This window comes from Xiphias gladius, chromosome 23 (genome assembly GCF_016859285.1).
Source record: "Xiphias gladius isolate SHS-SW01 ecotype Sanya breed wild chromosome 23, ASM1685928v1, whole genome shotgun sequence".
Classification (NCBI taxonomy): Eukaryota; Metazoa; Chordata; class Actinopteri; order Istiophoriformes; family Xiphiidae; genus Xiphias; species Xiphias gladius.
The window spans coordinates 28,893,337-28,905,028 of NC_053422.1; the positions used below are offsets into that span (position 1 = coordinate 28,893,337).

Sequence of the window (11,692 nt, forward strand, 5' to 3'; positions counted from 1 at the left end):
TTACTTGCGGTATCAGTGGTATTAGTAGTTGATGTTCTGGCTGTTTAAAACTTATGTTGTCTCAGTACAGCAGGAATATGATAGCTTTTTTGCTCACACGAATCACGAATCCACGATTCCATTCAAACTTTTTTGTCAGGGTTGGATTACCAACCGGGCAAGTGGGCAACTGCCCGAGTATGCACCACTAAAGCACAATATCACCTGATATGGCTGTAAGGCGGGCCCTGCTTTTTGGGGGGGCCTCTTGGTTGGCTTTATCTGGGGCCTATATGCCAAAGCATAATTGTCTACTAAAAGTCTAGGTCAGACCTTTGTTATTTCAGGCAGTGTTGTCAATTTAGTGCCTTTGTCACTAGTTTTACCAAGTATTCACACCCCTATAGCAACTTTAAAAAAAACAAAACAACTAGCGACAAATCTGGCAACTTTTTGGACAAACCTTAGCTGTTTTCAATAGAAGAGAGTTGCCACTATTGCCCTGCGAGCACGAGGTCGGGCTTTCCCTCCGTAGGAACACCTCTCTCTGTTCTCATTTAATTGACCGGACAGTGACACTGAGGTGACTGAGCTTCTAACATTCTATCTAGTGATTATTTTACCAGTAAATATAGCCAAAATCACAGCACAGCCATTATCTTTACCTAATGTGTATGGGGATTTTGCCAGACAACACTGCAATGATAAAATCAGGGTTATAGCAGTGCAGAGCAGTTTGCAAGTGACTGCTGGTTATAACATGTAGTCTTAATGGGCCGTGTTTCAGTCACTATTTCATACTTGTTCCATTGTTTGACAACAGAAAAAGAAAAACCAGCAAATGAGAACAGGTTTATTGGGAATTCAAACACAGAGAGTACTTGCTTGCTTCTCTCAGTGCTAAATAGGACTTTTGGCCTAATTCCATTTTACCTCCATTGTAGTAATCCACAGACAGAAGGGAACAACAGGAAAGTGTAAGGACAGTCAATGAGAGAGAGAGAGAGAGAGAGATAATAATAATAATAATGACAATGATGATGATCATCATCATCATCATAACAACAACATAATAGATTGTATTTCTTTTCCTATTGTGACTGTTTCCCCAGTGTCCAGTTTTTATACTAAACTAGACTAACCACACCCTGACTCCAGCTGTATACCACAGACATGAGGTTGATATTGATCTTCTCATCCAACTCCCTAATGAAAATTGACCATTCCATCATGCATCATTTCATGCTTGTTCTATGTGCTTTCAAAGAAAGCAAATAGAATAAGTATATTTCCCAAAATGCTGAACCATAATTTTGAAGTATTTTTTCCTCGTTTTTGCTGTTTTTATAATGTTCAATGCAAAATTGGGTTTAGGGAATTCCTTAGAACCTCACTGCAAGTAAGCATCTTATGTATTTAAAGAAATTTCCTAAGGACATAATTTTATCTTATTTTGTGAATCCAATTTTTCTAATAAAAAATATCCTAAAAGAACATGGATTGTTTGGAATATAGAAAGTCACATTAAAAAGACTTACGAAAACTATTGCTATCCATATTGTTTTTATAAAGCCTGTTTTAAATAACACATCTGAGGACTAGAATTATGAAATTAGCGTTAACGTGTCAACAATACTCTGAGGAACAGCTCAAATGGAATAAATGAAAAAATGACTTCAGCATGAGGTCTGTTGAATCTGTCTTGGCAGTTGGCTCCTGCAACTATGTTCACAGCTTGAACTGAACTCTCCCTCTTTTACATATCAGCTACATGCTACAGCTTTAGCATTCATAATAGTCTTACAACCTGTATCTGCAGCATGAGGCATCTGCAGGGCTCAAGAGGTGTAGGGAGAAGAACCAGAGGGTAAAGCCTCCAACTGTCAGTCAATCACAGCCGCTTACAATCAGGCTGTCAGTACACACTGAGCCTGTGATGTTGAAACACTAAAGACAGCTCAAACAATAACGATGCCAAATATTTATGATGGTTCACACTCCCTCAGATGCAGCGTTGCATACACACACATACAGACACACACACACACACACACACACACACACACACACACACACACACACACACACACACACACACACACACACACACACACAGGCAGTGATGGGGCTGTGTCTCCATGCAGGTAACTCGATCAGTTGGATGGGGAGTCCCAGCTCCCTGCCTGCAGACATCACCCCCCCCCCTGCTCCCAGACCCTCCCCGTTGGTTCAGGAGGATGAGCTGCTGAGCAACAACCACCTGCCTGAATACAACAACATTGTGAGTACACTTCAGTTCACCTTGATATTTTGAATTACCGTCAAGACTTTTACCCTGAGGCTTTTTCTATTAACATTAAGTCTTTGAGTTATTCTTCTATCCCTGTCTCACATGTAGCCATTGTAACTAACCATGGGTGTGTGTGTGCGTTTGTGTGTCTTCATATATATATATATTATATATATATATATATATATATGTACACCGTACAGCCACAACGTCAGGTTTAAGAAAACTTAATCCTGGGGTTCTGGCTTTATAAGGAGCATCTCTATTCTATGGTTTCTTAGCAGATTTATGGATGTTTATGTATGAAGATGCTGATATGCTTGAGAAGTGTGAGTCACACTTAATATATGTTTGTATTCAGATTTGAACTCAGAGATATCATCAGGGTCAGACCTTAACTATGAGCAAACAAACTTTCAAACTGTCCTGACTGTGTCCATTTAATTTGTCTCTCCCAACCAATTACGCTTCACACAGTCTGTGGCACAAAAACAAGTCTTGGCCCTGAAGTGTTTTGATTTCAGTCCTGTTGGATCATGTCTGAGTCTGCCAGCTCAGTAATGCGCAGACAGTAACAGACACACAGACATGCTGAATGTGTTAACACATGTGTTTTGAGAGCGCCACAGCTCCTGGCTGCCCTTGTCCAACACTGACCATTAAATGTGGTACAATCCTGGCTACTGTAACCTTGGCCAGACCACAATCTGCTGTGGCTGTGGCTCCCTGGCTCCCAGCATGCCTCACTGCCAGAGATAATCTGGGCCTCCAGACAAGAGGGGATTCCAACTCTCTCTCTCTTCCTCAGTTCCCCATTCTCCTCTCTCCCTCTCGCGCTCGTTCTCTCTCTCTCCCTCGCTGTGTCCGTCTGTGTCTCTCTCCCAGTGAGCAGATTAGACAAGGTGTTGGTTGGAAGCAGTGCATCAGTCAGGCTTCATTAATATGAATTTATTCATGCCCGTATGCCCCCCCCTCTTTCCCTTCTTCCCCAAAATCTCCCTCTTACCTCCTTACTTTATTCCTTCTATCCTTTCCTTAATTCCTTCTTCCTACCTTTTCTTCTTTTACTCATTCACTCTTTTCTTTCCTTTCTCAGTTCATTCAGTGTTGCATCAAAAAGCCTTCACTTTGCCCCTCCCCCTCCATCCATACCTGCTCCACATCTCCTCATCTGTCCATCACTCAGCTTTTACTTGTTTCTCTAAAGTGATTTTTGCAGAATTTGAAAGGTTTCACTTCAAAAGCTGAGTGTCTGCTCTAGCAATGAAAAATAATGTCACATTCAGAAGCATAGATGAGTCCTCCTTGTTTTAAATGATACATTTATACAGAGAATACACTCAAATTTGTTGTGAGGTGGGATTTTTTGCCATTTTGCATACCTGCAGTCTGTTAATTTTCTCATATTTGTTTCGACATTGTTGAAAACTTTACTGAGTGTGCCATGCAGCCAATCAGCCAATGTGAAAATTACATAATGTTGAGTATAAAAAAATTGACTATTTGTTAATGCTTTTTAATGAAGGCAGGTTAAAGAGCATTTCCAGTCATAGTGTAAAAACTTGAAAAAGGTGATAATTACCATACAGATTGTATTGTATGATATGTACTGTATTAACAATCTATAAAATAAGTATAATTTACAACCATATTTAAACCTGGTATTAACATATAATCTGGTTGGTGATATCTGGATACTTGTTATCTGGATAATGAAATCTGATCATGGGCCTTTGCATATGTACCTGGTATTATTAAGTGTTCTTGTTCTTGATTGTGAGAGGATCTCAAAATTCAAAATAGGAATGCACCAATTCGATAAGGATCAGGTATTACCCATGATGTGACCAGAAATCCCTGGCCTATGTTACCTTACATAAAAATAATTTGGAAGTTATTTAGATGTGGTCCCATAATACCTCTTACAAACTAGCTTGTTTCAAACATCAGGGCACAGGTAGTTCTTGTAAAATAATTTGATGTTAACTGTAGGGGATTTCATAACTGCTGAGCCTTTCCTCTGTACCAGCTACTAATTGGCCACAATTTACCTGATTCCTTGGCTGGCAACAGCAAGAAAAGGATGCAGGCCTTATCTGAAACCCTGATGAGCTCAACCTGCTGTTTGCAGGCATTTCACTTGTTCCCCGCAGTGTTGCTAATTTGACTGCATGGTGGGGCCAGAAACACTAGTCCTCTTCTTGTGTCACCAACCATGCACTGAGCTTGCTGTTGGTTTCAGTTCATTTAGGTTTAACCAATAGATGCAAACAGAAACTAAACCAAGATACTTCAGGGATGAGGGTTATTGTCCATCCTCCAGCATGGCCTCAAAGAAAATGTGCACACTCAAAAGCATGCTGGTCTCCTCTTTCTATTGTCATAATTTGACTGATTAGGTCTAATAAAATTTGTAAATTCTAAGTAAATTATTTCATGCAATTATTGTGTGCGTAAAGCACTGGCTCAGCAGGAGAAGGACTCTGGCATGCATGTTCTATGGGCCCAAAAAATAGAATCTGAAACCTGATGAGCAACTTTAATTGAAATGAATGGGGCGCCCTCTTGGAATGCAGCGTCAAGTCCTTTTAATACATCCGTAAATCAGAACCTGTGAAGAAGATTGCTAGCAGTAATGCCCGTTAAGGCTGTTGGTCATGTGATTCTCGTCTTACACATTGTAGTGATCCCTTGAGAGCTTGACTCATTTCCCCTCTATTAAGAAAGAGCTTGTCTGTAGCTTTTTATAGGACGTTAACAGGAAGAGGTGGAGTTAGGTGACCTTTCATCTTGTTGGGCAGGTAAGAATTGCAGTGTGTTCTGCGTGCATTTACACCTGCATTATCATACATTATCCTTTATGAAGGTAAGATATCAGGATATAGGTCGCATTTTAATAATATCTTGAAATGATATTACAACACAATACAATGAAATACAGTTACAACCAAACTGATTCTTATAACAGCAACCCAACAGCAAACATACTGTTAAAACATGTGTATCAACATGTGTATCAACCGATCAGCCACAACATTAAAACTGGTAACCTGTTTCAGTGTCATGGCTGATCAGTGTAAGTTCTCTGGACATGTGTCCTTAAGAGACCCCAAGTCTGTCCTCTTCACTCCTTCACTCTAATTAATTGAAAGAAATATTAACAATGTTCTTCGGGCGTTTTGCTGTCCTGCACCAAGAAGTTAGAAAAGCAGCAGGTCAAAAGAAAAGGTCAAAATACTCTCAATAATAGATAGTGATTAAGACTAGATGTGCAAACTGGAGAAAAAAGTTTAAGCTTAGACAGAAGGTGCTTTTTCTGCTGGTCAGTCTTAATATTTTTAACATTCCATCTTAAAGGATTTTCAAAGACTGTACACAATACTTCCTGGAATCTATTTTACTACTAATGAACAAAAAAATATAAACTGCATAAAACAAGCAGGTATCAGAGGCAATATTTAAATGAAATGATAGAGCAGAGTATTATTATAAGTAAAAGAACACATTGCAAACAATAACCTAGCATGGGCCTTGGGCTCCTCCGGATGTTGGTGCATATATTCTGGATAAACAGCGGGGCATCCTTAGCACTCAACACCCGTAAATCTGCAGTAAATTATATTCATCAACAGCTTTAAAATTTTCAAGTAAAGACTTATGTTAATCAATGTGTTTTTACATTAACACATGACACATGTAAGATAATTTGGAATAGCAAAACAAACATGATAAGGTCAACCATGGACCAAAAATGCATTGACATTTAAAAACATGTATGATCACACACTTAAATGTAATAAAAACATGGCATCAGATTTCTACAGGCAGGTATTTGTTATATTGAACTACAATCGGTAAACTGTATTGTGACTTTGTTTGTATTCTTCTGAAAGCTAAATGTTTGCTAAAAATGTTTTAAAAATCAAATTTACAAAATTACAATTTGCAACATTGTATTTCAAATTCATTGTTTTTTTAAAGGTTCAGATGGATGGATGATACTGAAAACCCCAGTATAGTCAATGACAATATTTTTAACATTCAGTACAGACGCTTTGAAAATTATATCTTTCTAGAATATCTGCGCACAGCAAATACAATATGGGTAAGGTTAGAGAAAGAATATGGTTAAAGTAAAAAGAAAGAAAAGGTTCATTATTGCTGGTCTGCATGAAAGTAGGACATGCAACACACCACACCTTCACAACCCCCACACCCCTTGTTTCTGTTTTGCCAGATAAAGGGGCAGAGCACTAAAGTCAGCTCCTTTATTCATGCTTAACCATCAGTGGCTCATTCTTTGGCTACCAGCTGATTAGTAATGTCTAATCATATTCATGCAGACAATGTGACAGACAGAGAAAAGGGAAGCTATCTACACTATATACAGTAAATATAGGCAAAATAATACATATTTGAAAAAGTGTGTCATTGACATCTTTAAAGTCCAAAATGCATAAAAAAGCCAATAAACAAATTATCAGCCCTTCCAACAGAAAAAAAGTTCTATAACGGGTTTGAAACCCCTAATTAAACTAAAAAAGATTTGGAGATCTGCTGGTTGGCCACTACTTTGAAAGCAATCTCACATTTTAATCTTGGAATCTTTGGAACAGCTTCTAGTGTGAGTCAAGTACACAAAGTCAGTTACTGTTAAATCCCAGATAATCCCGATTGTTATTGTATATTTTTGTACACTGACTCTGCTGATACTGATACCATACTGTTAGCTTCCTCCACCAACCCAACCTCCTCCTTAGATGCTATATTTTTGGTATTTAATGAAGATCTTACGTTCATGTATGTGTTTATTAAGGCAGATTAGTTCTCCCAGCAGAATCATTTTTGTCCAAACCAAAAATAAAAAACAAGAAGTCATTTTTTTTTCTTAAAGATTATTTTTGCCGTTTTGCCTTTATTTGATAGTTGACAGTTTAGAGAACTACTTGAAGCAAGGGCAGAGAGAGAGGGGTATGACATGCAACAAGGGTCACCACACATTGCTTTCATGTAGTAATTTGAATTTAGGCTAAACTGAATTGGTTGAATCCGTGGTTTTTTGTACTTGTTTGTTCTATTTAAGTCCTTCAATGCAGTAACTCAGAAAGATTTTTTCAAGTGCATTTCAAATTGAATATATGGAACACATATTCTGTTTGATCAAATTCAATCTCAAAGCTGGATAGACAATTTAATATAAAATGCAAAATAAGACTTTTCATTTGCGATTTACAGGCACATAAATGTACCTGTCTATAGGGCATAGCATGAAATATTCAATTATAAAACTTGATATTCTATCTAAAATGACGAAATACAAATTATGAATTTCAACATTTAATTTAAGTACCTGGCACAAATATCTGCCCACAGATTTCACAAAAATCTAACTTGATCTTGAACTATTTACTATCCAGGAGTTTAGGTGAACATTGTAATAAGATTTTTTAGCAGTGTACAATGTAAAAATGCTGAGAGGAGTTCCCCACCACCTCTCACTCACACCGTCTCCTCCCTGTCAGGTGGTGGAGAGCAAGGAAGAAGAGGAACTGAAACAGACAGAGGAAGAGGGTGATGAAGTTGGCCAGTTTGACATCATCCCGCTGTACTCAGAGAGGGCAACTGTCTCCAACTTGGGCTCCTCTGGGACTGGGGTGGCTGCCTCCCTCAACACTGGCCCTGCTAAACCCATACTACTGCTCCTTCTCCTCCTATCTGCCTCCCTCAGCTGGGGGTAGAGCACGGGATATAGAGAACACACACACAAACACAAACACATGCACATGCATACACTCACATTAAATGGACCCTTCAACAATCCTGGACTGATTGCTGTAAATTATAAGAAACACAGTGAAGAAATGGACTTCACCTTTTGTCAGTAGCATCCCTTCAATTCTTCACTTCTATCTTTTCTTCCTTCCTTCCCTCCTTTAAAAATGGCACTTTGGTAAACATGGTCTGACTGCAGCTGCAGTGGTGTATTCTGACAGCACAGGAGACCTAGCTGTGGCAGAGCGTTCGCATGCTACCATCAATCAATGAGCATTATGTGGCTCCTACCATAGGTCCAGAAATATTACTTTAGTTTAAGTGACTTGCTCAGTTGTTAGCATGCAAATATTGGCAATATTAGAAGGTATATTGAGATAAGTAGAGAATAAGGTTATGATTGGAATGTCTTATAATTTGCAGAAATTATTTATTTGCCCAAATATTTTAGGGAAAGTGGAATTAAGTAAATACTGTATATCGCACTTCAAACTAATTGGTTTCTGGAAATGACAATGAACAAGTAAATGTGAATACTGCTGAAAGACATTAGACTCTCCTCCTTTCTCAGAATATATTATCCATGATACAGATTCAAATGGGAAATAACAGATCATGCAGAGAAAAATATTTCTATTGAATAAAGAAATTGTTAATGTTTCTTTTATTAATCAGACCTACAGATCAAGTTTTTTAATTTGATAGTGAATATGAAAAACAAAATCTAAAACTTGTGAGTAATATGCTTGAATCTACTGAATCAATTATTTGTCTGTGCATTTTGTTATAAAACTGCAGTTATGTTGTGATGCAGTTTCAGATCAGCCTGATTAGCTGCAGCGTCCAGTTGTAACAAATTTCTAATAAAGGCTTGTGTTGTACCGATAAAAGACTTCCATGAAGGATGTTCTTGTGATCCCTTCTTGCTCCTCAATCCTCACTTCTGAGAGCAGAAGTAAGAGCTTTGGGATGGCCTTCAAGATGGTGGACTGGAGGGATTTCCGGGTCAAGCGAGGACTGAGGAGGGAGGAATGATTTTTAGGAAACAAATGTTAACATTTTAGATTAAATGCAGGAGACAAATGCAACTACTATGACGTTGCCTAGTGTTGCTATCTTTTGCTTCAAATCCATTTTTGTTTTATTTATTTATCATTTAAACAACAGCTACTTTTTATGTAAAGAGGTTCAGTAAATACTTTATTGACTTGTTAAACTCCTTCATTTGGCTTACTGGAATTTTACACCTCAGAAAAGCTGACCTGGTTGGTACACTTTTAATGTTGCCAAGTGCAAACATATTTAACGTGAGGCGAATAAATGTTGCAAATGTTTTATCATGCTAACAAACGTTTCTAGTTAGGCTGATAAGGACACACTGTATATACCTTACATATGGCTTAGTAAAAAAATTAACCAATGGCTACTTCTGAGGGAAAGGAACACATCATGCTCCAAACTCCTTCATTTGAAAGAGTGTGGAGCACGATGAGTGAGGAATCAAAACAAAGAAATGATCTGAGTGGTACAAACTGGGTGTTCCTGTGCCTGGATGTGAATACCCCGCAAATGTACAAATGCCCCATGGCTGCAGTTGGACCTTGTTTGTTTTAAAGAAATTTTTTAACCTCTTGATTGATGATGATTTGTCCCACTGGTTTTGACTTACCTGTATTTGGTTCATTCTAACAACAAGAGAATGGGGAAGGAACGTTGATTTACGATGCATTAGTCAAACTTTATCACAGTGATGAATGGAACGATTCTCTTCTCCCTGCCATCGTCCCTATTCTACAGTCATGTCTCTTATTGTTTAATGAATATCAAGTGCCAAGTGTGTGATGTGTATGTTTGTGCACGCTGGTACAGGTTTCAGGCAGAGAGATTGCAAAGAAAACTGAGTAAAGCTTTTTGTAATAATTTAAGTCTTGCACCTCATCGTTCCCACCCATGTCAGCACAGCCACACATAATGTATAGACGTCAACGCACATACATTTGCACACATACTGGCTGCCATGTATTGAGCCGATGCAGCTCCTTCTTGCTTTATTGCTCTATCACTGTCCCTACCCCCCTCCCCAGTTACTCAAGACCAGGACCCAAGCTGCCACAAGCACCAATATGAATAAAGCCGTCATAATAAAAATAACACACCAGAAATAATATGAACTCAAAAATGGCAGAACAAATCAAATAGCTTCCTAGCAGGCAAAAAACACTAGCTACTTCTGACACTGAAACAGTGACAAAATAAAGAGAGTTAGAAAATGAGTGGGAGAGAGAGCTGTATGGAGGTTCTTGTATGGTCTTTGTGTATTTGCTGTTTTACTTGTTTATAGTTTGTGGGGCTGATAATCATATATGTTAATCTCTTTATCATCAGACAGGGTCCTTTGGGGCAGAGGTGTGTGTTTGATAGGGGGTTTGGAGAGGTGGGTAGTTGGGGGGGGGGGGTATCAGGCAGTGATAGAAATAGTGTAGTATAGCGAGAACACAAGGGACCCTCTAGCACAAACATAGCAGAGAGAATCACCAACTCTTGATTTTCTATGTCTTATAAATCTTTTGCTGACACTAATTTTTTTCCTCCTTCCTTTCCTATTTCTGGGGAATGTGTAAAATTAACTTCCATCTGCAGGGGCGCCAATGATGGTGGAGGGCAAAGAGGAGGGACAGTGATGAGAGGAGAAAATAGGGGGGGGGGGTGGAGGAAAGGGAGCAAGAGGGGAAAAAGAAATAGTAAAGCAAGGGCAGGAGAGAAGAAAAAGGAGAAAACAACTAGGAGGGAGAGGGAGAAATAGAAAAAGTTAAAGCATGAAAGAAAAGAGGAAGAGCAGAAAAAAAAGGAAAACATCAAGGAAAGAGGATGAAAGAAGAAAAAAGAATAAGCAGGTAGAGGAGAGAAGGGAGGAAGGAAGGAGAAGAACAAATTAGAAAAAGTAGACAAGACGCAGAAAAGAGGGAGAAACAAATAAGTGGAAGAATATAAAAATAGAAAATAAGAGGAAAGAAAAACACGGAAAGAGGCAAAGAGAAAGAAAGCAGAGGAGGAGAAAAGAAAAAATGAGATAGGAAGAAGTGTTGAGGAGGAAAAGGGGGAAGAGGAGGAAGGAATGTGACGAGTGTAGGAAAGAAGAAAAGAAAGAAAGCGAAAGTAAGGAAGACAGGATGACAAAGAGGAGACAAGGAACGAAGACAGTAGAGAGGAAAGGGAGAAAAGAAGAAGAGAAGGAATAGAGATTGGTGGTAACAAAGGGGAGAAAATGTTGAAAACTGAGGTAGGAAATATGAGGAGGAGCAGAGAAAGGAAAAAGGAAGGAGAAAAGGATAAGCAGAGAGGATAAAATATAAAGATGAAAAGAAAAAGGAGCAGAAGCAGACAGGAGAAGGAAGGGTAAAAGGGGGAGGAGGTTTGCTTTGTGAAGCAGTGAAACAAACTACAAAAGGGACAAAAGGAGAGGGGAGACAGAGGTGACAGGTCTGCAGTGTACTTTAACCTCTCTTTGTCTTTCCTCAGGCTCTGCTGTTGCATACAACTGCTGAGAAATACACGCACATACATCACAAAGGTCCCTCTATCTGAACACACCTCTCAGACAAAGCTTCTGTCTATTAGTGAAACAGTGATAAGAGATAGACTGAATATCTC

The 11,692-nt window shown here is 38.7% G+C and overlaps 1 protein-coding gene across 1 annotated transcript in view; it reads left to right on the top strand.

The window, feature by feature from the left end:
• Positions 1 to 8,866, top strand: part of gfra3 (GDNF family receptor alpha 3) — a 52,840-nt gene extending 43,974 nt beyond the window's left edge. The window contains exons 7-8 of the mRNA XM_040119405.1: positions 2,124 to 2,260; positions 7,792 to 8,866. Coding sequence (XP_039975339.1) covers positions 2,124 to 2,260; positions 7,792 to 8,007 — 353 coding nt within the window. The 3' untranslated portion in view covers positions 8,008 to 8,866. The remainder of the gene's footprint in view (positions 1 to 2,123; positions 2,261 to 7,791) is intronic.
• Positions 8,867 to 11,692: the final 2,826 nt, after the last annotated feature.